This window comes from Empidonax traillii, unplaced genomic scaffold, assembly GCF_003031625.1.
Source record: "Empidonax traillii isolate 1590-97213 ecotype Southwest subspecies unplaced genomic scaffold, ASM303162v1 scaffold809:size313224, whole genome shotgun sequence".
NCBI classification, from domain to species: Eukaryota; Metazoa; Chordata; class Aves; order Passeriformes; family Tyrannidae; genus Empidonax; species Empidonax traillii.
In genome coordinates, this window is record NW_020956002.1 from 160,418 (window position 1) to 185,724 (window position 25,307).

The following is a 25,307-nucleotide window of genomic DNA, read 5'->3' on the forward strand; positions in this document are numbered from 1 at the left end:
TACTGATGGCGTTTGGGTAGTTTTTCGTTAGCCTTTTTGTGGCTTGCTTGCTCTTCCAGATGTATCTTCTGAATCTGTTGGTTATCTTGAATTCCTTTTCCCTTTTCTCTTCTAGATGTTGACGAGTGTCTGGATAACAATGGAGGGTGCCAGCAGATCTGTGTAAATACCATGGGCAGCTATGAATGTCAGTGCAAAGAGGGCTTTTTTCTGAGTGATAACCAGCACACCTGCATCCATCGCTCCATTGGTAAGTTCTCAGCCTGTAAACTCTGCTCCTTGTTCAATCAGAAATGCTACGACAGTTTGGGGTTTGTTGATTTGATTTTGTTCTTTTAATCCCCAGAGCTCCCAAAATCGTTTTACTGGTTGAGGGGGATTGATTGATTCCTCTGCTACTCGAGCTTGTAGCAGAGCCATAAGTGAGACTATGGAAGAGGCTTTAGTTTGAAATTATACTTGATTTGCACAGCAGACTCTTTGGGCAGGCAGAGGCAGACATTCAAATGGCAGCTGAATTCCCAGGAATTAAAAATTTCTCATCTGCTTGTGCAACAGTTCACCTGTCTCTCAGCTCGGAAAGCCTGGCATCCTAAATTCAAATGACCAGCTCGTTGCTTCTGGAAATGATACAGGTTATGTGGGGTGTCCTTTGCCAGTTGTGTCACTCGTTACTTCACTGCAGACTGATCGTGGCTGATCTTGTATTGACACAGCACTTTTCTTTGGTTCAGTACCCTGGCCTAGGGTGGGTTAGAAAGCTGTTCCTCTGTTGCCTGTGCACTAGTGGGAGAAATAAGGAATCCCTGCCAAACTGGGATCCTTGTCTGCTGCTGTTTTTGACCAGAACAAGCAGCTCTCCCTTTTCTATAGATGTCAGACATGGAAGACAAGTCTGAGTGGAAAGGGAGAAAAGAAAACAACGTAGCTATAAATCTTGGCAATTAAGTGGACTCCTTCTGTGTTCATTCAGACTTCAGTGACCCTGGCAGCAATGGGAATATATTCCAGCAAACTCATTTCCCAATAGGCAATACAGGATGACAAAGTAGCAAGATGAGACTGGTGATCAACAATGTAAGCATGCTGTAAATTCCAGCAAGCCACACAAATGGTTCTGAGCTGTTTCAAGGGACTCAAAATGAACCAGAAAACCCTGCTTGAACACAGAGTATGAATTCAGTCGCTCTGTTGACAAGAAGTCTCAGAAATGTAAATGTATTCCTGGCACTGCGTGTCTGCTTACACAGAATTGCAAAGACAGGTAGTAATTTTGATTTTTTTCAGAATTGTGAATCCCTGGAATATACTCACAAGTTCACTTTTTAGCATGATTGTTAAGTTGTAAGCAATTGAGGTGTTTTGTTTATGACAAGAACATGCAATTAAGCTCCATCAAGCAGTGCATTTTGAGGGTTGTTATCTAATAGGCTTTTAGTCATTCTTTTCAACATAAATTGTCCAAACTTCTGTCCAGTGTAAAGTAACCCTGACACAAAGATATCCAACAAAGCAAGGAATAGTAGCTGGGGGCTTAATGAAAACCAGTCGAAGAGTATTGTGATACAATCATTATTTCAATTTGCACATTATAAAAATTCCCAGCTGTAATAAAAAAGAATTTAGTTATCTGAGATGGAAACTAATGAAATAAATGAAAAATGAGACTCTAAAGGCAAAAGTTTATTCTTTAATGAGGGAAAAGGGTAAGTTTTTATGGTAAGGAGGATTCCTAGTTTGCCCCAGGGAGTGGGGGAGTAGATTTGAAGGCTGACTGCTGTGTGCACATAATAAATATGCATGGGAAAATATATTTGTGCTAACTTGTTTATGAAGAAAATGTCATGAAAGGCACGGATGTTTAATGTTTAAGCAACACCTTAAAATTATTTTAGATCTGAAAAAAACCCAAGCAAACTACCAAATAGACCAGTGGGGATTGCAGAGTGTTTTATGAACAAATGGCTTCTAGCTTTTCAGAAGTAAAGTGTCAATTTACAGCGACAGCAAACACGGCCCTGTAGTGCCGTGATCCCCCGCCCAGAAATACATCAGGTGGGTGTGCTGGAGGAAGGAACTGAGTTGAAATGATCTCCTTCGCTTGCCAGAGGTGACTGAACTCCAAACAGTAAACACGCAGGGTGAGAAAGCAAGTGGCTTTTTTAGTATCTGTGTTTACTTGTTTTTGTATGTCTCACTTGTAAGTGCTGCTACAGAAGCTGTTGGAACACAAAAATACACGTCAGCCTGTTTAGTTGTGCCCAGGGCTGGGTTGTGCCTGTTCCTCTGTCGGTAAACAAGGCTGGAGTGGATGAAGGCAGAGCACGCAGCCAGCGCTGCAGTGCAGACACTTGGACCTGGCTTGCCAAAGCTCTTCAGCAGCTTTGCTGGCTTTGTGCACAATAATATCCATTAACTGCAGCGGGATTGCCTTGGAAAAGTGCGTGTGCAGTCACAGAATCTCGGTGTCCTTGTTGTTACCTGAAGTCTCTTCAGGGGCTCAGCTGGTCCGAAACCACCCACCCCAAGGTTCTTGGTGCAGTTTGCTGCCACCTTTTCTCTGCCGTTTCCCCGTGCCTTGGGGAAAAGGGGAGGAGGCTTGCAAGGTGCTTAGGGCGTGTTTGGAGTCGGGGTGGGTTCAGAATGAAGGGAGCAGTACCAAGCCTAAGGATGTCCTGTGTGTGCTGGTGCTGATGCCGCGCTTGGAGCTCATCAGCACATTCAGGGGGCAGTTTCAGAGCTGAAAAAAGGGCATTTGGTGTTCTCTTGGGGGTTGAGCAGAGGAAGGAGCGTGTCCCTTTTTGAACTAACCAGGCAAAAGAATGGTGTCTTCTGATATGAGGTGCCCTCCCTAAAATTGTTGGCTGCTGTGTGAATTTTCGCCGTGCTCCCACAGTGGTCAAAAGCCACGTTGGAGTTCACGACAGGACCTTGTGGACAAAAAGGATCAATGATCCACAGAGAAATATTAATTTTATACCAATAGGAGGCCAGACTGACATTAAAGTCAGAGCAAACCCTGGTGTCCCAGCATTTGCTTTGTTTCACTGTCTTTGTACTGATTTCTTGTGTTTAGTCTCAGTATCTTTTGGGAGGATTCCGTGCCCAGTACGCCTTGCCTCGCTTATTTTTGCATAAAACTTCATTTCCCTTTGCTGAGTCAGATTTTGGTACTAGTTTGCTGACAGTAATGATGGCAGCAACAGGGAGAGAGATTGGGAGGGAGAATAGATTGTAAAAGATACGGAGCACATAACAGTTGTTTATCTTTGTACATCTTAATTGCAACACTAGGTGTGAACACTGTGAATTATACCAGAGACAGGGTTGTGTTTGTTTCCACCTGACTTAAAAAAAAAAAGGCAGAATAAACCAGCTGTTACTGTATCATCTCCAGCTCCAGAGGGAGCATGTGTTTAATAAATGTGCAGATTAGGATCCTGCAGTACAGCTGTGACCGAGTCAGGTGAGTGGGTTACGGCCACATTTTCCTTTAATTTGATGATGAGCCAAAAGCCCTAATTCAGCAAAGCCTCAGGGCAACACCCTTAAAGTCCTAATGTTGGCAAGGTTGGTTAAAAATCTGAGCTGGGCTTAAGAAGCAGCAAAATAGACGGAGTTGAGCTCTGTGTCTGTATCTCCTCTGAAGGTCAGAGTGATCATCCTTCTGGAGTTCTGTGGCTGGGAAGGCCTCTGTCACTTCAGATTCCATCCCCTGAATGCCTACCTCAAGCACAGGTTATATTATGTCTGCTCATCACTCACTGCCAGAGTTTTTACACAGCTGGCTCCAAACTGGACAGGCAGGTGCCACTCTGAGCGGTGAGAAGAGGTGGAGAAGCACCGGGTTATAAGGCTAAAATTAAGGTGGATTCATCCAGTGGTGGAAAAGCTCTTTACACAGTTGTCACTGTCACTTTCAAGCCTGTTAAAAATCCCATTTGGCAAGGAAATGCGTTTTCACTTCCCCTTATCCCATTAGCCTTCCGTTCTTAGCAGAGTTAGGAATTTGACATAAAGTCAAATTTTACCACAACTTGGCAAATTACTGTGCTGAAAACAGAGCCTCAAAACCAGGTTTTCTCTTTTCTCCACTAAAAGTGTGTCAGTTTAATCCCAGAGGACAGGGGAACATGCTAAGGCCACGTTGCCTTGCATTTGTCACGGGCTAAGGGGCATTATGAAATGGCTTACCTTGCTCATGCTGATACACAGAGACTTGTTAAACTTGATTATGTGTTAAAACCCTTGTTAATTTTGCAGTAGTAGCACAGGAGTCCTTTGGTCAGATGGCATCAAACTACAGAGTTTCTTCTGGCCCTGAGGATTATAAAGCCACCTTTGTTCAGTTTTTTTTTTTCCTGCCTATTTTCTGTGATTCATTTTTATTCTTTACCTGTTTTCTTAGTTCAGTGTTATTTTTATGGTGGCAGAGTAACCTGTTAGGACTCGCTGGGAGGAACTGTGGTCCCCAGTGAGTGCAGGAAGGGTTAGAGCTGGGACTCTGGGATTCTTCATTCCCATCTCTGGTGCTGATCCCCTGTGAGACTCAGGGCTTGTGTTACTGTGACTCAGAACTTCTGCACTAAAGCACTTTAGAGGACAGAGGTGTATTTCCTACAGAAAGCACAATAATCTATTCACATTTAGATTCATGTGGAAGGGCGACTTTAAATAATTACGTGTTGCCAGCACTGTTCCAGACTTCATGAAGTACAAGGTTTCTCATCTCAGCTATGAAAGCTCTTTCATAATGATGTAACCAGTTCAATGACTCCATTACTTGAACATACATCACCAGAGGTACCCTGAGTGCAGGCACCCCGTTCACAGAACAATCCTATTTGTCTCTTCTAATTGGAGCCCTAATGTGATTGTAAAGGAGAGGACTATATGTAAAGCAAGTTTTAAGGAAATCAATCCATGTGCTTTTAGATAATATAATAAGAAAACATTTCAGGCTGTGTAAATTTTATCTGGACAAACACACTGTGATCTTGGAAGCTTTTTCCTAAACCTGCACACAGTATGACCTAAGTGCAATAGAAACTTGTCTGTTTATATATTCTCATGGTATATTTAGAATAAAAAGTTTAATTTATTATCTCTCACAGAATATAGGATACATATATATATATAAAAATATATACACACTATTTAAAGTCTCAGTGTGCCCTGTTGTAAATGTATAACCTTTTAAAACTCTGTATAACCCACAAAAATTGCTTTCCTTCAGCTTCTGGGATTCTTACTCGCTCCAGCAGCCTGTGTGAAAACACCTCAGTTATCTTTCTCCATTCCTCTGGAATGGGAGGAGTTTTTAATGTGCCTGGAGGGAAGATGCAACAGGTGGAAATACCTGGTTTAAGTAAAAAGTAATTTCTGTTGGACCTGATCTCCCTCCCCTTGTATGTGAATGACTTAAACCATGATTAGGACTAGCAAAGCTACACTGGTGTAAAACTAGTTTAAGTGTCATCTGACTTAGGTTCAGCTCTGAGGGGAAGCAGTAATTATCATAGAATCATAAAAACAGTTTAGGGCTAGATGTTAAATTAAATAGTCTGATAGAATCATAGATCAGCCCAACTTGGAAAGGATCTCCAACTTTCTGTGGGAAAGGGAGCCCAGATGAGAATATCAGGAGCTCTGTCTGGTCACATCTTGAAAACCTCCATCAATGCGGACCCTGCTATGTCCCTGAGGAGGTTGTTCCACTGAAAGGTTGTTCTCATTGTAAAAATCACCTTTCTTAATGTCAGGATAAAACCTTTGCCAGTGCAACTTGTACCCATTACCCTTTATCTTTTCTCTACTTCCATCCTCTTTCTAGCCGCCCTCTAAGCACTAGTCAAATAAAACTAAGTCTATCTGAATTAAATTGCAAAAGCAGAGTTTTAAGTATCAAAATTGTCAGTAGGTTTTTTTGGGGTTTTGAGGTTATTGTGGTTTTTTTTTGTTCTTGTTGAGTTTTTTCCCCCCTCAGCTTTTCACTTTAAGGCCCTCGCTAGTTGTCAGCTTAAGTGGTGACTGCTTAGGATGTCACAGAATTGGAGGCAAAGGCACGTCACTTTTGGCTTACAAAAACTGTAAATGCATCTGGGACCTGAGGCTGCAGCCTTTTCCTTTTGTAGGTGAGAAAACCGAGGTGTAAATATGACGGTATTTTCTAAGACTCTGTCTGGGCTGCAGGACAGATTCCCTGTAGCTGCGTTCCTGTTGCTCAGAGCAGCACAGGTGGGAACCAGAATGTGAGGAAATGTTGTGTGATATGAAATGAAGAGAGAGTTTCAGCATATCCCAAGCTGCAGAGTTAAACACAGCCAAGTAGAGTTGGTTGCTGGCCTCAGTTGAATTCCTAGGGACCAATTCGGCCCCATATCCCAGTTGCACTCAGCAAAATGTGATGAAGCCTCTACACACTCTACCTTAGTTTTGTAGCTCACTTGCCTTCTGAAAGAAAAACCCCGTGTTTGAAAATTTTCTGGGACTTTGAGTTGGTTTTAATTCAGAAGGAAACCCAAATTTTGTTGAGTAGCCAGTGCCTGTTGTAGCTTTGTTTCAGCTGGGTTTGAATGCATCAGTAAACCAAACCAGTCAGCAGGGCACAATAGTGGGGAGTTGATTGAAAATCAAAGGAGAAATCTCCCAACGCTCAAGGAACAGCAGCACATTGCCAGATTTTGCCAAGAAATCTGGGGCTGAATTCCAGGAGTGTTGTGCAGAAGCTGTCCTGTAACAGATAGCAGATTTGATATTTTGAAAAGAAAACAGAACGTACAATAATAGTAAAAAAAATAAAGCCTAGATGTACTAGGAAACATCACCTGGTAGGTAATCTAGAATTTAGTGCTTGAACAGCAGTAAAAGTAGATGCACAGTGGAATATGACTGAGTCACAAAATAGGACGTGCAGGTTATTTCTCAATAAGCAAGAATCTGAAATACTTTTTAAGGTAGTTGTTTCTGCATGGCTGCACTGCTAATGCCTTTTGCTATGGAAAGGATGAAGCTAAAGGGGAGAAATAAAGCTGGAGATGCGAGGAAGTATGTCTTGGAAAGAGCTGCAGCAGCCTGACAGCTTGTCAGGGGGAGCAGGGGGGTTTGTAAGCCAGACCAAAAATCTCTCCACACTGTGTGACAGAAAGGGCAGTGACCAGTCTGGTGCTCAACAGCTCCACTGGAAGTGCTGACAAGATGGAGAAGCAACACACACCAATGGGAAAACACACTGGAAAGCAGAACATTAAAAAAAAAAAAATTTAACTATGCAAAGGGGGCTTTCACACTCAATCCTTCAACAGCACTGGAAGTGAACCAATGTTCTGTTCATACTGTCTGCTCTGGATATATCAAGATTATAGCAAATAAAAGAACTGACGTGTTTTTTAAAGGCCTCTCCAGCATCTAGTTGACTGAAACGTCAGGTGAGAAAGATCTGGGAAGGATATTAAGCCAGAGTGTTCTGGGAAAAAAAAAAAAAAAAGCTTGCATTCGCAGATGCACACGACAAATGGACTCTGCTTTAAGTAATACATTTAAGTAAATGTGTTGTATTTGTCATGGTTTGTCTCCCTGTGAATTCAGGGCCTGCTCTGAATGCTGTGTAAGGATGCTCAGCATCTTTTGGAGTCACTATGGGTTTCTCCATGTATTTTTATTGGATATTTTTACTCTGCAGAGATATCAGGCACAGACCATGTTGCAGGCCCTGCTCTTCTTTTCTGCTTTTCTTTTGCAGACATGTGATTCAGCAGGAACTCCATAGACTGATCTCACAATGTGTTTTTGGTTTTAAACCAGCAGAAATTTAAGATTTGAGTACCAAATACCTGTTCATATATACTGTTAACCTCCTGTATATGGCGTGGGTTCTGTTAATTATTCAGTTCCATGAAATTATGTTTGAGGTTGCTCTGAGCTACTCCGAAATAATTTAGGAATCAATGGCAATAAGAAGGAAGATGCTTGTATTTAATGGCTGTATATATCTGGAGCCTAAGAATACCTGCATGCTTGGTTAAGCTTCATATCTTAGAAGTCACTGTGAATGCTTTCATGGCAGGAACTTTGTAGTAGCACCATTGAGATATTTTTAAGAGGGGGCACAGAGGGAGAAGGGAATGAGATAAAGGTATATCAGAGAAACAGAAAAAAAGGAGAAAGAGGAACAGCCAGCCTAGGGGGAATGAGGTGAAGTGCAGAAGAGTAGATTGAAAATGAAGAGAAGGGTGAGAGGCACCATGAGGCAAAGATCCATCCTCTCTCCTTCATTCCTTGCCTCACTAGTGACATTTCGTTGTCTGCTCCCTTAGAGTTTCCTTTTCATTTGGGAAACTCCTCTCCTGTATAAACCACAGTAGAAATGACTTTGGAATCTTATTTTCTTCTCTCAGTGGAATGGATCAGCCACTGAGGTTGCAAAGCCAACCTGCAGTCATGCACAGGTCATCGGGATGACACCCCTGCAAGGCTTCAACTCCTCAATTCTCCCCGGAGCCCAAAAATGCAGAAAGGGAGGTGTTAAGTGTAACAGGGAGCATTGTGTGCTGTTGGGGTTACTCTCTGAACTATGTTTCACCATCGATAAGAGCGCTGAGCTCTGCAGCAAATCAATTAACCTGCTATTTTTGTGCACGGGGCATAGTGGGACTGATCATTTTCAAAAGGCTGTGCCTGACTTATCAGTGCCGAGGAGCTGCAGATAAGCTTTCTTCTCTTGTTCCAACATAAAGCATTCACCTCTGAGTAAAAGCAACGGCACTTTTGGCCCCCTTTGATATGGAGCACCTCCTTTAAAAGTTCTTCTCTGTGTTTATAGCTCACTAAATCACTGCACACGCAATGTAAGGCCAGAGTATCCACTTTTGCTGCAAGCATTGTGTTACATCGGTGATTTACCAGAGCTGGCAGATTTTCTGCCTACAGTTAACATGGGCTGAGGATAATATAATAGCTGCTATCTTCAATCCATATCAAACTTCAAAGTAGCAGACAGGCCAAAACTAAGAGCCTCCTTGCTAAAACATTAATTTTTGACAGAATTCCACATGATCGGGGTTGGCATTTCAGTATTTAGTGTAATGAGAACTGGTTATTTAAGCTGACATTTCTTTGCGAGGCTACAAATGCCAAGATGGGGGAGCAGGGATGGGAACTGTTCCTCTGCTGTGTGTTTCTCATCCTGCCTTCCTCAGAAGTGAACTCCTAGTTATTTGCTTTTCTAATCACTAATTCGCTAGAGGATGTCGCAGGAATCTCCAAAAAACTACCTCAAGAGTCTAAACCCCCTCTGAAACAGGAGCTGTTACTCCTTGTGCTCTGACTTATAAAGGTGGGAGGCAGAAAAGTTAAATAATTTGCCTGGAGTGACACAGGAAGGCTGCAGAAATCCCAGGAACTTTCCAGAAAAGCTGTGCAGGGCTCATTTGACAGAGCACGCAGTTTAATGTGTCGATCTCACCAAATCTGTTTTGTTAAGCTGAGGATCTGTTTTTTATGTGTGCTCCCACTAGGAACAGAATGCAGATACCCTGAGCCCCCCCATTCTTTTGGGCTGTTATTTAATTCCCTTCTTTCATCCCTGGTGCACTTTAACATCAGTGATTGATGTACATGTTTAGAGGTCAAAGTGTAGCACGGGGAGCCGGGTGGGTAAGGGTGCATTTTGCAAATCCTGTTCTCTCCCGCCTTTCCTTCCCACACTTTTTTTTGTTCTTTTGGTCTCTCTTGGCTCAGTGTTGCAAACTGAACGATTTCTGATGGTGCCAGGCAGCTTGACTTCTTACTGGGATTTGGGGGTGCCTAATGGGACTCTGCTGGGAAGGGCAGCCAGACTGACTCTGGAGATGGGGAGGTTCTGAAAAATGAGGTGGAATCCAACCACCTGAACAACTTGACAAAATGTTGTTATTTTTGACAGAAGTTTATTCTTTCACCAAAGCAAAATTAGTTCTCAAGAGTAGCTGATTTTCTTGGGAAAATAATAATTTTTATTATTATTATTATTTTTATTATTATTATTTTTAGGGAAAAAAAAAAACCTCTGAAACATTTAGACCTGGAGGTATTGTCCTTGGCACTCCGTAGAAGTGGTGGTTAGGCAGCCTCTTGTGCCTCCATGGGTGGCTGTTGTATTGCTCTGCAGCACAAATATCCACGAACCCCCAATAGCAGGAGGAGGGACTGGTACAAGAAACAGCTCAGACATGAACCCTGATTTGCTGGGTGAAGCAGTATCTTCCTGGGAGTGTCTCTGACTTGCCCCTTTCCTAGGTGAAATATTTCAGAGTTGGGGGAGCTTTTGCAGGAAAAGGCCAAGCTAAACTAAACTAAAAAAAATAAATAAAAAAAAATAAAAGGTGCTGCCAGCTCTGCCAAAGGGCAGCATTCAAGCTCTGTGTGCCTGCTCCTCTCCAGGACTGGGTTTCTGCTCCTCAGCTCTCCAGGCAAAATGCTTTCAGAACTCCCTCTAAGCTTCCCAGGAAAAGCTATCATTTGGCCTAAGTGCTTACTTAATGGGTATTTAGTTACTCTGCTCTAATAGGAGTCTGAAAAACAGATCATTAAAAAAAAAAAAAAAAGCCTGTAATGAGCTGTTTTAAAGCAGGATTTGTACTTTCCTAATCTGTGTCTCCCTCTGAGTCCTGAGTAGTGTGTTTACGTGGAGATTTGTTTTGAAAAGGTTTTCTGTGTAGATCTAAACATGACTTTGGAGCATTTGGCGTTAGTTGAAAATACCTCGTGCTGCTCAATCTTCTGAGAATTCCCAGAAAGAGATAGGGAGCTGTCATTCCCGTGCCCCTTCTCAGAGAAGCTGACCACTTACTGGCCGAATGAACTCTGAATTAATCTGCTGCATTACCTGGCAGGAGCTCACTGAAATGCTCCATGAAACAGCCCCATGATAGAGCAAAGAGCCAGAAAAACAATAAAATCCAAAGAACACAGGCTGTAATACTCAGTAGTTAAAACCTTCAAAAGGATCTCCAAGGATTCTTCCTGGTGGGAGCAGGAGAGCTCTGTGGGTGTTTTGTGCTGTTCCTGTTAACTTCATGCAAGAGGGGCATTAGATGACTAAAGGAACTTTCCTGTTGTCCAGACTGTGGATGTGTATTTTAAGGCAGCTCTGAGTGTGAATGGTACCACTTCTGAAAGTCCATCAAAGCCCCTCCTTGCTCTCAGCTATCGAGTACCCAAACCCAGAACATAAATAAATATATCTCCAAGCACTCCAAGTTTATTTCTATGTCCTTTGGTTAAATATTTTGTGGGATTGTTTTGTTCCTTTGTTTCTTCTAAAAACACCTGCAGAGCCCTCAATTTCCCTCTTTAGTGTTTGTCATGACTCACTTCGTGGACTGAGCCATACAAAGCTGACCTGTCTCAAAAGCAACATTGTGGTCAGGAGCGTGGCTGTGTTGAATGACATCCCAGGGTTTCCTTGCTTTCCAGCACAGCATGAGATCCAGAAAAACACTGTCAGGTGGTTTTTTTTTCTGCTTGCCTTGACCACCCGCAAATACTGCCCAAATTAAAATACATGTTCAGTGTTTAGCTGATGCTTTTGATCACAGTGTAGAAATGAAATCCAGCCTCTTATCAAGAAGAATTCTATTTTTCCATGTTCCCCCCATGCACAGCAATATTGACTACACTCTATTTACAGTCCTCTGTTGACCTCTTGCAAACAGCCCATAGGTTCCAAAGGATTTTCTCCAGCTTTCTTCTCTGAGATCGTTGAAGCCAGAGATGGCTACAAACCAGGTATCCTGCTGAGCTTATTTCCACGTGCAGCTCTGCCTGTGTATCACCATCTTTGCTCATCCAGACCCTTCATCTCCTTGCTCCTTTTAGAAGATGGAACACGCAGGTGTAGACCAGGTGACTGGGATGAAATAATGCAGCATCGTTAGCCCACGGAATCTGTGGAGTCCTAGAGGCTGCTCCACTCACTGCTCCAGTGTTCCCTCTGAAGTGGAGATGAGATTCCTGCCTCATCAAACCGGTTCAGGCATCCACCAACTCCCCGGCAGTCTGGGTAGAGTTTGAACTGGCATCACGAGACTCTGAACATCTGCCGGCAGCAGAGATGGAATCAGAAGCTGAAGCGAACCATGATGATTTCTTTGGGGCTGCACCGCTGTGCAGGTGGTGCAGAGAAAATCGCGAATAACTGTGCTACAGTGGTAAACTTCTCACCTGCTGAGGAAGACACTGGCAAGTTATTTCACTAAACTTTAGGAGAGAGGTGTCTCCAGGGCCCCCACAGAACTTTGGGAGGGTAAAAAGAAACTGCCAGCAAGAAACCGATACGTGATAACTGGACTAAAGCCAATTCAGTCCTGAAGGATATGCTTGCAGCAATTACAGAGCCTGCTGCTCCCAGATGATTGTTGTGGTAATAAGAGGTAGGTAGCACTGAAGCAGAGCTGTAAACAGGTGCTGAGATGATCACTTGGGCACAGGAGAGAGCCTGCCAGTTTTAGGGTGAAGGAATTATTCTGCAGTGCCAAACAAGCCTCAGTGTACAGAAAAAGAGCAGTGATATGACAGCAGCAGTGTGGTTTGTGTACACACTGGATGTTTCTCACCCTGAATGTGCCAGCAGAGCATTTAGACCTCTGAGAGAAGCAGGTTCTTCCACTTTCACACCACTATTGCCCTGTAAACATTTCATTCATTTCTGAAGTACAGCTTGCAGATTAGACTTCCACTCATTGTGCTGGTGATAGCATTTGGTCTTAAATGCCTAATAACATAGCACTGCTGTTTCAGGTGCCTCTACGTGAAATCTGATGCTGAGTGCCCCAGAAAAAAAGAATTAACTGTTTGTGACAGGAATGGGATGAGATTTGTTGCTTTGTGGGAGATGTGTTTGCCTGCATGTGCTCACTGTGTGTCAGTGCTAGGTGCTGGTTTTAGCATCTGAACAGAGAGGCCAGAGGAGGAATGCAAATACTAGTGACAGTAAAAGCAGAAATCATAACTGTGCTTTAAAATGGTCCTTTTGCTAAAATTCTTGCTCTGATAGTGAAGGATTTTGTTGCCTGAGGTAACAGGAAAAATATTTTTTTGAATGCCTTCATGGTGCTGTCTGAGCAGATCTTGAGAGCAGGTAACTTTTCTCAAATGGCAATATAGTCACCATCTCCATTCTGATCCATCCTTTCCGAGCACCTCTCAATTTTCCCTGGCCTAGACCCTGCCGGGTCTCCTCCCAGACTGTGAATCACTCCTGTCTCTCCCTTGTGCCCCCACCAAGTGTTGTCATCACACTCTCCTGAACCCTGACATTTGATTTGTGTAAGCCAGGGTTGCTGCGTGTCTCAGGCTGACATTTTAGTCAGATTCCTCCTCTGAAAAAAACTCAGGGAAAAACACAGCAACGTGTTTCCTTTCCACAGCGTGGCGAAGGGTCTGACCATAAAAAAGCAACCCCAGCAAAAAGTTTGGAAGTTTTTTCATGGCTAAATGGCCCTTTGGGGGTCAAACCTGTATGGTGTTTGTGGCTTTCTGTTTTGTTTTGTTTAGAAATCAATATGTTATCCCACCAATGTATGTATATTTCAAATTTCTGTGTGCAAATACAAATGCATGTTTTAAATACGTTTCCCTAAGCTGTCCTTGAATGTGGCTGCTGTGACCCCACTCCTTGCTTGCTATACCCAAGGGAGGCAGCATTGATTTTGTTCTCTGGGTTTTGCAGGTTTTAATGAAAGCAAGGGAGAGGCTTGTGCCTACATTGCAATTTACTTTAATGTATGGGCAGTCTTTCAGACCTTTGTTGTTGGGACTATTCATGTGCTTAAGTGTTTTGCTGGATTGGAGCCACAGAGCAGTTAGTGAATTAGTGCACATACCAGGGTATAGCATTCTATTTCTGCTTTCCAGACAAGTTTGCATTTCCAGTGTTTGTGTAGGATATAAGGTGACCAGCAGCCTGTTTTCTTTATGTATGAAATTGTATTTCAGAAAACGAGTTGTCTTCTCGGTAGTCTGTATTTCTGCAGTGCCTTCTGAAAGATGATCTTCCCCTTTTCTTCCCATCCAAACTCTGTTCCCTGCAGAAAAAGCGTCTGTGGCGGCCACTGTTGCCATACTTCCTTATCTCCTGCGAAAGTAGCATTGTGTGAATGGGCTTTCCTCGTGGTGTGTCCCACACGGTGTTGGAAACAAAATTTAGCTGCCAAATAATTCGAGTGATAGTGGCAACAGGTATTCAGTGCAGGCTGGCAGAAGCTTTCTCTGAAAAAAATTTCCCTAATTCCGTGCTTCCGGCTTGGAAGGTGGGAGAGCAGTTGTGCATCCCTGTGGCAGGTTTCTCCTTGGGGATGAAATTTTGACAGTGGCACTTGAACTGTGTGAACACACGTGTTTCTGCACACTGTTTCGTGGCATTTTGGGCATTTTTTCTGTCCTGCAGAGTGAGAGCTGTTTGGTTGCATTAACTTTTCATTCCTGTGTGGACTAGTAGACCAGAAGTTATTTTAAGGCATTGGTTTCTATTGTTTTCTCACAGTGCTGCTTCTGAGGTAGTTACATGTTTTGTAGTAGAGCACCTTTCATCCTGAAGCATCCCAGGGGGCTTTAGGGATGTGGTCCTAGGACATTGTGTTACCCCATCACCTCTGGACAGAGATGCTGGAAGACAGGGACACTGTGGGATGCACAGACATGGATTTTACTGGAAACAATAATACTCACAGTAGTGATGAGCATTGGTTTGTAGAGGAAGCAAAGAAGTGGTAGCTACTATGGAGGTAAGAAGAGAGGAAAACTGGAGTGGTGACTTTTAGCAAGGGATATTGTGACAGAAGGAATCAGGCAGCGTGGTAACTGTTGGCCAACAAGAATCACATGAATTTGGGAGTTGGACACGGCGATCCTGAGGGGTCCCTTCCAGATAGAGATAAGTCATGATTCTGTGATTAAGGGGGTTATCAAAACCCAACACAAAGAGGAGAAACACCTCAAGAAGATAAATAACTCAGTTGGAATCAGAGAATGACAGAAGAGAACAGGATGAGTGATGTTAGAGAAATGGGGGGTTGAAAAGGAAGAATTCCAGATCCTTGCTTGAAAGTCTCCCTTACATTATCTTCCTTTTCCCTATATAAGAGGAGGCCAGTGTTTCCACTGCTAACCCTGTGGGTGGGCATGTCCTTTATTGGTACCTGAGGGCTCTGAACAGAAGCCCCACCGAGATGGGGCAATGAAGAGGCAGGTGCTGGGCAGGGTGTGTGGGACTTACTTGGGCAGCTGGACAACAGACCCTCCATTGCACCAGAAGGAAGAATATGCAACTTTTCTCTTTCCAGGGACCTGCAAGAGGTATCAGATTACTGTGGTGAGCTCTCCTGCCTTCACTGGGGTATAGAAGGGACTCAGCATCAACCTCTTGGGATCTTTTCTGCCCCTGTTACGTTCATCAGCTTCTATATAGCAACCCGACTTTGATTTGTTGAGAGAGGAGGGGGATGAGTAGTTCAAACTTTTTCTTTGAAATTGCTGTGAACGGCCTCAGTAAATAGGAAGTTAGTGGTAAATGTGTTATATTGTGTAGAGTAAAGTGCTCTGGGTTGGGTTAGCCACTGAACAGTAAGTGGGAAGCGTGAAAGAAAACAGCAAAATATATCTGTACTTACAGAAAGTGTATTGTCACGTGCTGATTCGTAAAAGTGGATATCCCTTCACAACAGCAGCTTCATTCTGAGAATCCTGGAGGTTTCTGAAGATGTGCTGATATTAAGGCATGTAAAGAACAGCTGCTGATGTTTTGGGGTAGAGGGGAGTTACTCTCCCGACACAAGTGTAAGCACAGTATAATATTTATATAACCATCAGACTCTCTGCTTTGGATGGGTCATTTGATCTGATTCTTGCTCCTCATAATGTCAGCAGTGGGCATCAGGTGACAGTATCTGTACAACCAGCACAGATCTCGGGCTGGCACAACCGGTGCCCTTTGGTTCTGAGTCCTTGATTGTAAATAAATGGATTTGTTCCGAGATGCTCTAAGGGAAAGGGACTCACTCCTGCTTTCAAACTATGGAAAACATAGTCATGCTGCCTTTTAACTGTTCCTGCTAGAAGAATACAGTGACTGTGTGCAGCACCCTCCTGTGGTGTCTTGTGGCTTTTACTGCTACTTTCATTTTCCTCTCCGCTCTCCCTTCACCAAATTTAGTGTCTTGGTACTGACTCAGAGGTTGTAGCCAAGGCTGAGGACAGCAGGGTGTACCACAATGAGCAATCCATGGGATACTGCCAGCTTTCCTCGTGGCTCTTATCCTTATTTCTGGATCCTACCACATCCTTTTCCAATTCTGCCTGACGTCAGAACTGGAAAAATGGTTTCTGAATGTATTTAGAGTCATGTTAAGAACGTAATTGAAAGGAGGAGTATTATGAAAGATAGATGTAGGATGAATAAAGGCCCTTCATCACATCTTTCAAAATTCCTCATTCTTATTTGCTGGTAGCAGCCCTTTTGCTCCCTTTGTGACCCCTTGTTGGAGCAAGAAATTGTTAGTCATGCTGAAATAATTGTGAAGTCTCCATGTGGAAACCTTCACCTGAATGGTTCAGGTCAAGAGTTGAACTTCAGGTTTCCAGGGTGTAGTTCAAGCAGCATTAATCTGCTGTGATGCTGCTCCATTCCATACATTTTACTGTATCCTAATCACCTCCATCTATAAGCACTGCAATATCACTCTGCATCACCAGTAGAAATTATTTCTACTGCATTTATCTTGTTTGTATTCTCATGTTTTCCACATGATGATCATGAGGATCTTGTGATTCATTTCCCCTTCTTCCATTCACCTCCAGGAAAGATGTGTCTCTGCCATAAATTTAACTTTACCTCAGAATTACACTTCTATAAAGAAGTTTCCTGTTATTTTTAATTATTTTTCCCCCCTTCTTTTCAATGACTAAAGGTCTGCTACCTCCACAATAAAAACAGACACTATTCCATGTGGGTTTGTAAAACAGCCATACCAAAATTAGGTTGAACTGATACGTTTTAGGCTCTTATCTGTTGCTCCTTTTGTATGATATTAAATTGCTGTTACATGTCTCTGTAGGAACAAGAATGGTTAGATGGGTGATGGAAGAAAGGCTGACAGAAAAGCACTAATTAAATACTGTTTTGCAAAGCCCTCATTGAAATTCATAGCTTGGTACCTTTGGGGACTTGAAAGCAGGGGAGATGGAAAGATTTCAATTAAAAAGGTATTTGTATGGTGCTTTGTGAAGCCAATCATTGCCTTTTTAATATGAAGCATGTAAGTGCCTAATACGCTTTACAAACATCAAATATTGTGCCTTGAAACAATGAGTGTCTTAATAGGTCTCAGAGCAAGATACTTTGAAATAAAATAGAAATCCCACAGACCTAAAATTTAATTCAAATGAAAGCTCTGGGTTGTTTTTTGGTTTTTTTTTAGCACAAATGCAATCTCAGTGTAATTTCTGTATTGATTGACTGATTAGAAAATTTGAAAGGAAAAATCTGCTTGCAGAAAGAAATACTGTCTTTTTAATGACTAATTTAGTTAGTTCTGTTTAGCTACAGCTGTAGTTGCCATTTAGAGATTTTTAATGCACATAATGATTACATTATTCTTGCAAACCTTTTAGATATTTTTTTTTAATTTGTTTATTATTCCAGGGGCTTTTCTAGCATGAACCCCTCACTGAATGGGTGTCTGGGCAAGCTCAGTCACCAAATAACAGAAATATAGCAATATATGGCTAGAAAAGCCCACCAGGGCCATCAGCTGCAGTCAGTGGCAAGAGACACATGGTCCAAAAGGGTTCAGAGAACATGTATTCCAGATGCAACTAAATACCACAAAATGCTTACCAGCAGAACAAACCCAAAACCTTCAGTAGAACCCCAAAAGCCACAACTTTATTTACTACAGTAAGAAAAAAAAAAAAAAAAAGAAAAAATTCAGGCCCCTGCCAGGTCCCTAAATCCTTGATGTCATGGGGAACTGGAATGATATTTCCAGATAACCCTGGTGTTCTGTATGCAGTTATAAAAGCAGGTTCAGAAAGGCTGCAGTGGAACCGACTTAAAATAAGAACTCCTCTTGTTCCTCAGTCTCATGGTCTAAACATGCAGAGAGTGTAGAAACACACAAACAGGTGTTGTGAGGGCAACAAAACCCTTCTCTAAGTATTCTTCATCTTCTGTCTTCTTACCAAACCATGAGCTCTGCTTCACTCCTACCTAACCAGGCAAAGCCAAGAGTTTTACAAATCAAACCTTGGAGAATCCCTGGAAGGAAGTGCAGCCAGTGGGATTCAGGGCAAAAGTTCTTGAGCAGAGAGGAGCTGAGGCACTTTTGCAGTCGTTTGGATCTCGTCAGACCTCCTGCATCTCATGCAATACTTGAAATTGTATCTTGGAGCCACAAGGTTTTCACTCTGGGAGTCTCCAGGGCATTGGGCTGAAATGAGCAGGATTTCTTGGCAGGAGCACAAATGGCAGCAGATTAAATCAGTGCCCTTTCAAGGCGAAATTGCTGGGGAATTTAATCTCCTCGGCTGTATCTGGGTTTGTGTGGGGCATCTGTGGTGGCATTTGAACCCCTTAACTGCTGCATCACTGGAAGTGGCAGAGCACTTAACAGGCTTTACAGTAAATAAAAATACTAGAAGCTGAGTCATTCTGGTAAGACAAATTGTACCTCCTATTATTGAATGACAGGAGGATGCAGCAGAATTCTTTATTTGAAATAAATTATTTTACCTAATACCCCCAAGTTCTGCTCATCAACTCTTTTTTTTTTTCTCTCTTTTTTTCCCCAGAACTTGCCTTAAATTTTGCTTGATCCACTGGCCCATCTAGTGAAGCACTTTGATTTTACTCCTGCATAATTTTTATGTAGAACTGCTGGGGTTATGTCCATAAAGAAATTTCATTATGACTTTATCTAGAATAATGACTCAGGAGGCAGAAATGAACTGTGGTTTAGGACCTGTTGTCTCATGCTCAGTGGAAGGCTTTTGGGATTCCCGGTGGATTCAAAACTTATCTGGCAGGACTGAGAGGTGGATGAGGCAGCACAGTTGCACGAGCATAATTTCCATATAAACGGCAATAATAACAAATAACAATTGAACAATAACAACAAATTATACCGACAGTAACATGTGACAAAGATAAATACCACTTCTTTTTTTGTTGTTTTTTTTTTGTAATTATGACTGCATTTTATTTTAAAGCGGCAGCCTCTCGGAAAGCTCAGATGGCCAGGCTTGCATTTTTCAGTTATGAGATTTGGTTAATTTCCTTTTAAACAAATCCTGTGCACAGCTTGAATAAAAACATGCAGCCTTCGAAAAATTACTCTCATTTTTTGCCATCCATTCTACATAATTATGGCTGCTCTACACGGGTTTAAACATAGTAAGAACACAGTCTTGCCAGTGGCAAAGCTTGTGCATTTTACACTTTGCAAAAGCACAGAAGTATCACTTAGGTGATGAATATTTCAGCAGAGGAGCTGGCATTGAACAAGATGATGCTATTTTCTTTTTATACCCCTGAGATCTAAAAAAAAAAAAAAAAGGATACTTCACTTTGGGAATTGCAGTACAAGTGGTAAAAATCTCTGGTGCAACGGATTTGTTTTGTGGCCAAAAAGTATATTTAGGCAGCTTGTGGGGAAACTGGTATTAATTTGTATTACAGTAGCTTTTTGGTCTGGAGCTATTGTGTCAAGTGCTCTAAAAGCTGTACAGAGAGAGAGACTGAGGGGTTGAGACTCTCCCTTGCCATTCAGGGAGACAAAAGATGTGTATCCCTGCTTTTCCAGGCAGGGAAATGTGGTTTTCAGCTGAGACAGAAGAACTCTGCCTCCTGATTTCTGGCCCACTGGATTTGTAGCCTTCACTAGCTGTGTCAGGCAAGATCTCACAACCTGTTCATTAGTTAAAAAAATCACGTTTATATAATCTGGAATAATAAGTAAATTCACAGAAGAATCAGAAAACTCAGAGAAACATTATTTTGAGTTGCACATACATTTCTTTTAGACTTTTGGGGGAGAGGAGTTAAAATAACTGAAATAGCTGCAGGTTAGAAAATAGTTATTTTGTCTCTAAATGAAATCCTTTCTGCTTCATTTTGGCCAAAAATATCCCCTGAACCTAAATGAAGTGGAAAAAAAGCAAAAGTGTTTCAGCCTTCCCCCTTGTGTGGATATGATGGGAAGAGATTCTCCAGAGAACATTCATTCAACATCCCTGCTCATCATCAGTAGGAATGACATGAACTCTGATGAAGCTTTGGGTCAGAGCACTTGAGTTCAGCACTTCTCCAGAAGGCCCCAGGAACACTGGTATTGGGTGCTAAATTTAACAGTGGAAATACATCCTTTTGCCTTGGGATTTGATGCGAATTCAGGACTGCAGTGTGATGTCAGGAGCTGTGAAGATAAGTTTACTTCTACTTGAAAAAGAAGCCAGTTAAATCCTATTATGGGTCTGCTAAGGCAGCAAGGAGCAGGGCACGTTTGTCTCAGTGGGAATTAAACCCCCACTAAGTAAACTGAAAATTAATTTCCCTTCTGGATGATGAAATAAAACTCCGTTGCACCCCAAGTTTTGCTTTAAATGGTGAAAATCGGTTTAAAGTTATTTAAAACCCTTGCTAATTAGCCTTTTACATAGAAGTATTTGCTGGTATTTTCAAATATACGTCCCTGACTTTGCATTCTGTGTTACCAGGCTGGTCCACACTTAATGGTCTAGAGGAGTGGTTTGTTGTCAATCAGAAAGCTGTTGGGGGAAAGTAAATATGCAAGTGTGAGAGTGGGTGTTTATTTATATTTATACTTATATTACAATATATACTAATATTTATTATATATACTTATATTTATAAATATATTTTATATTTATATTATTCTATTTATACTTACATAATTTATCCATGTGGAATTAGCAGCAGAAAAGCTAAAAAGAAAAAAAAACATACTCCTCATCTGCTGTGTGAGTAAAATAATTCCTTTGTTATCCAGGAAAAGTGTGGTGTGGAATAACCTGTTAATAATGGGGGGAAAAGCAGAGTATGTAGGCCACAGGGAGTGTGCTGGAGGGACTCTTCTTGGATAATAAGAACAGTGGTACTTGCTCAGAGCTCAAGTGTGCCTTGCTGTAATAGCTGCCTCCAGTAATAGCCTGAAGTACCTGGGGAAGAGGAAAAGCAGGGCAGGCACATGTGATCCCTCCTTGCTCTGTTCCCAGCTCCCAGGGATTTCCCAAGCCTGCTTTGGCTGCTTTGTAGCCATCAGTGGATCTCTCTTAACGTCTCCTCTCCTTGTCTGCCCCTGAATGCACTTTGAAAGGAGCCCTGCAGGCCTCCTGCCTCTTGTCTGAAGAGCTGCCACCTCCTGTTTGTCTCATCCTGGCTCCTGCTCCCTTCCTTCGGTGGCCTCTTCTTCCCAATTAGTGATTTACTGCTTATTTACTTGCTACTCATTGGGGGTTTGGAGTAAGGGGTCCACCTAAGTAAGGGAAGCTGAAGCCCATTGAGTACTTCTTTTTTTTTTTTTTTGTATTTGCATTTGTATTTGTAGTTGCATTTTTTTTTCTATCTGTGGTTTCAACTCTGCAGTGTTTATAAGCCAGCCCAGATCTATTAGAAGGAGTGGAAGTGGATGCCTCTTCACAGTTTTGTTGAATCCAGACCAGTGTAGATTCATGCTGATGTGCATCAGAGAGCCCTGAGGAGCAGTGGGAGTTTGCCTGCTTGAAGATTACGTGGTATTACGTGTTTGAAAATGTAGTAAGGGAAACACAAACAATGCATGAAGCATAAGAGAGATTTCTGAATAATTAAAACAGGACTTGCTTAGTAAATGCATCAGATATGTTTCAGAGTAAATAATGAGTGTAGCTGAAAAGCAATCCTGTTGTTGTCTTGCCCTCTCTCCAAATAGACATAAAGTTGTATTTTGTGTAGGTGGGTTACTGTTAAGAGGAATTACTTTTGTTGCACAAAAAGTGATATTATGGTCTTATTTTTAATATAAATACATCGTTTTCTGCAACGTACTCTACAGCTCTGTTGCTTTCCTGAGGCAGTAAGTGGATACAGGTGTGGGGTGAGGCAGGAGGAAGCAGTAAAGGCTCAGTATCAAAGCTTCAGCTCTGATACGAGGTGGGAAAAAAACAAGCAGCAAACTGTGTTAACTGTGTCAGGATATCTGAGTAACAAGGCTGGAAATATGTTGTTAAAAATGCCTCACTGGGGGGTTAAGCCCTCCCTTTTTTGAATTACAGAAATAAATTTCAGTTAGCCTTCTACAGTTCGGGTCTTGTCTTGCAAACTTTTAGAAGTAACTTTTACTCCCTGGAGATAATTTCATGTAATATCAATAAGGTTCTTTGGTCAAAGTTTTGAAGGGATGTCTTTCTGTGAAACCAAATAATAGAAAGAAAGAGTTTTTCTGTTTATGCAGTTCTACATTGCTCATTTTACAGATTCCTGTCATGTGGTCTAGTAGGTGGAATAGGTTATCTTGAGCTGCTATAAGATTATATACCAGCAAAAGGTGTCACAAATGATGTAGATAAACAATTTTTTGCAAATAACTTGGGTTTTTTGTACTGCTTGAATTCTTCCTTCTTTTACTCATATCATGAAAGGAGCCTGTGCTTCAGAAATTCAGTAGTGAGAATACCTTCTGACTCCAGGAGGAACAAGTCTCATAAAAGAGTTACATTCTCAGCTGATGTTTTGGAGTGGCAGGTGTGTTCCTAAAACAGGCAGCATGGGAATAATGCAGGTAAACTCTTCATCCTTTTGAGCACAGGAAAAATTCTGTTTCTGTGCATGCCTACCAAAGAATAAATTAAAACTGATTAATAAATTAAGACTGAGTAGGCTTCAATTGGAGCCATTTGAATTCCTGGTTTTCAGCAGTGACAGATGTGCCTGCAAGTCTTGGCTGGGTACAGTCTTATACTAAATGGGCTTACTGATTTCTGAAAATTATACTCCTTCAGCAGAAACCAGAATTCAGGTCCTGAGATACTGGCACATCCATTCCTGAGAGCTGGCCTAAATAAAAAAGGAACTGATAAGTCACTGTCTCATCTCAATGGAAATACTTCTCATTACTAATGGATGCTGCATCAGGCTCAACATGCAAGGGAATTCCTTTACATCAAGAAGAATTCATTTCACAGAAGGAACAGGGAATACTTCTGTTCAGAAGAATAGGTGATGGAAGTATACAAAGGTCCAAACTGCTTTGTAGCAGTCTCTGCCTTTTCCTCCTCATTTTTATTATGTCATTTTCAAGGCTATTAGGTGTGACTCAACTTGCTTTCCCTTCCTTTACAAGTGACAAAAATAAGCTGAAGTGTGTAACAGCTCTGGCCTTTTGCTCCCAGCCCTCTGTTCCTACTGCAGTGTGTTGTTTTAATGGAATGACTTAGGTGGTCTCAGTTCAGATCCCAGTCGCCTGCAGACCGTATTATAAAATCACTGTGTACAGATTCAGTGGAATTGGCAGCCTCTGCTTGATATAAATCCAGGGCCAAACAAGCATAAAGAATTAATTATTTCTTGCTTCTAGAGAGGGTCTCTTTAGGTCAGGGTTGAAAGCATTGGCAGGCCAGTGCAGGGAAGCTTCCACTCCAGCAGCCTGCATGGAAATCAGGCTGTCGATAAATAGAGGGACTACAGTTTCCAGAACTGCCAACTCCTTAACCTTCATTAGCACAAATATTTGCTCAGGGGTTTATGAATGTTGTATTTTCAGTGTCTGCTGTTGCATTTCATCCCTAGAATGATACCCTTCAGGACAAAATATTAGGGAGTTGTCTCTTTCCTCAGTGGATGTGCAGCTGCATTAGCAAGGTGTACAAGATCCTGCAGTTTTCACAGATAAGTTTCTTTAAATTGCCCAAAGCATTTCCTCTTGTCTATGGGTGTTGGATTATTTGGTAAAGAGGTAGCCTGAATTTTTCCTTCATAAAATGGGCAGGAGGCCCACAGGGACTCGTAACCTGACTTCAAAAAACTGCTTTCTTAAGCCACTCCTTATGGCAAACGAGGAATCCCCGGAGAGCTGGGTTAGTTTGCGGTCTTGGCAGCGTTTTCCTCTGGCCCACCAGGTCTGGTGCAAGCACAGGTAGTCCTAGGCATAAATAACTCTGATTTTAATGAAAAAGATTTATGTGGTCATAAAGGAAAAGGTTCCCAGTGAGCCAGTTCTGTACATGCCCAAATACCAGACAGACGTGTACAGAGAAATAGTGTCTTTTTAAAAAAATATATTATTCCACCACATAAACAATGGAGATGATTTGGGATGATCTAATGGCATAAGAAGCATGGGGATTGTCAGAAGGGACAGTGGTTTTTTTTTTTTCAGTCTTACTTGATAGACATGGAAAACCTGGCAAGCTTTGAGTGTGTAAAAATCTTTCAGGTCTGGAATAGAAACAGAAATGTTGAGAAATAAATATGAACTGAGCACAATTGTTCCATGTTTGACTGGATGCACTGAGGGAAACACTGGCTGTACTGAGCAGGGGAGTAAAGGATAATAAGGTCGTGGTAGAAAAGAGAGGTGGTGATAATTGTTCTTCGGGTGATGCTGTTTCAGCATCTCCTCCATGCAGATAATTTAGTGTATTTTGCTACTTAATTTTTCTTAAATACAAGCACATTTCTAAGGTGGCAAAAGTACAAGGGACAAATGTCACCAGCATCAGTAACTGCATAACAAATGGCCGAGAATTTTATTTGAAAAGTTTAAAAAAGACATCTCACCAGACATCACATGGTTAATAACTGCTGTGCTGACAAACAGGTATTTTTAAGAGAGCAAACTCCAGCAATGCAAGATCCAATGTAACTCTGAAGCTTTGAACTAAGGATCTTTCAAGGAGCCTTCCAATCTGTGGTAGTCAATTATTTTAGGACAGCAACTGTAATTGGTGTTCTGATGATAAGGATGCAGGTAAAGAGGTGTGGAAGATGGTTGGGCTAGAAGAGGTGTTTATAGTGATTTTTATTATTGCAATTGTAACCCTAGAGTACCTTAAAATGAATGTAAATCATGAAGTCACAATAATGTGCTGTGCTTTTCAGTCCATTTTTCTCTCTTTTTGTCCAGCTCTGAGTTGGGGAGAGAAAAAAAGGTGTCAAAACCTTTAGCAATTGTTTAGATTCACTAGGGTACGATTCTTTTTCAATAATTTTATTTTAATTACAATGCAAATTCTAAAATAGCATACAAATTGTTTAAAAACTCTCCACAACTGCCTTT

At 41.8% G+C, this 25,307-nt stretch overlaps 1 protein-coding gene across 3 annotated transcripts in view; it reads left to right on the top strand.

The window, feature by feature from the left end:
- Nucleotides 1–25,307, top strand: part of SCUBE1 (signal peptide, CUB domain and EGF like domain containing 1) — a 166,951-nt gene that overhangs the window by 42,447 nt on the left and 99,197 nt on the right. For all 3 annotated transcript variants that reach the window (XM_027901749.1, XM_027901748.1, XM_027901750.1), the window contains exon 4: nucleotides 116–250. In XM_027901749.1, the coding sequence (XP_027757550.1) occupies nucleotides 116–250 (135 nt within the window). The remainder of the gene's footprint in view (nucleotides 1–115; nucleotides 251–25,307) is intronic.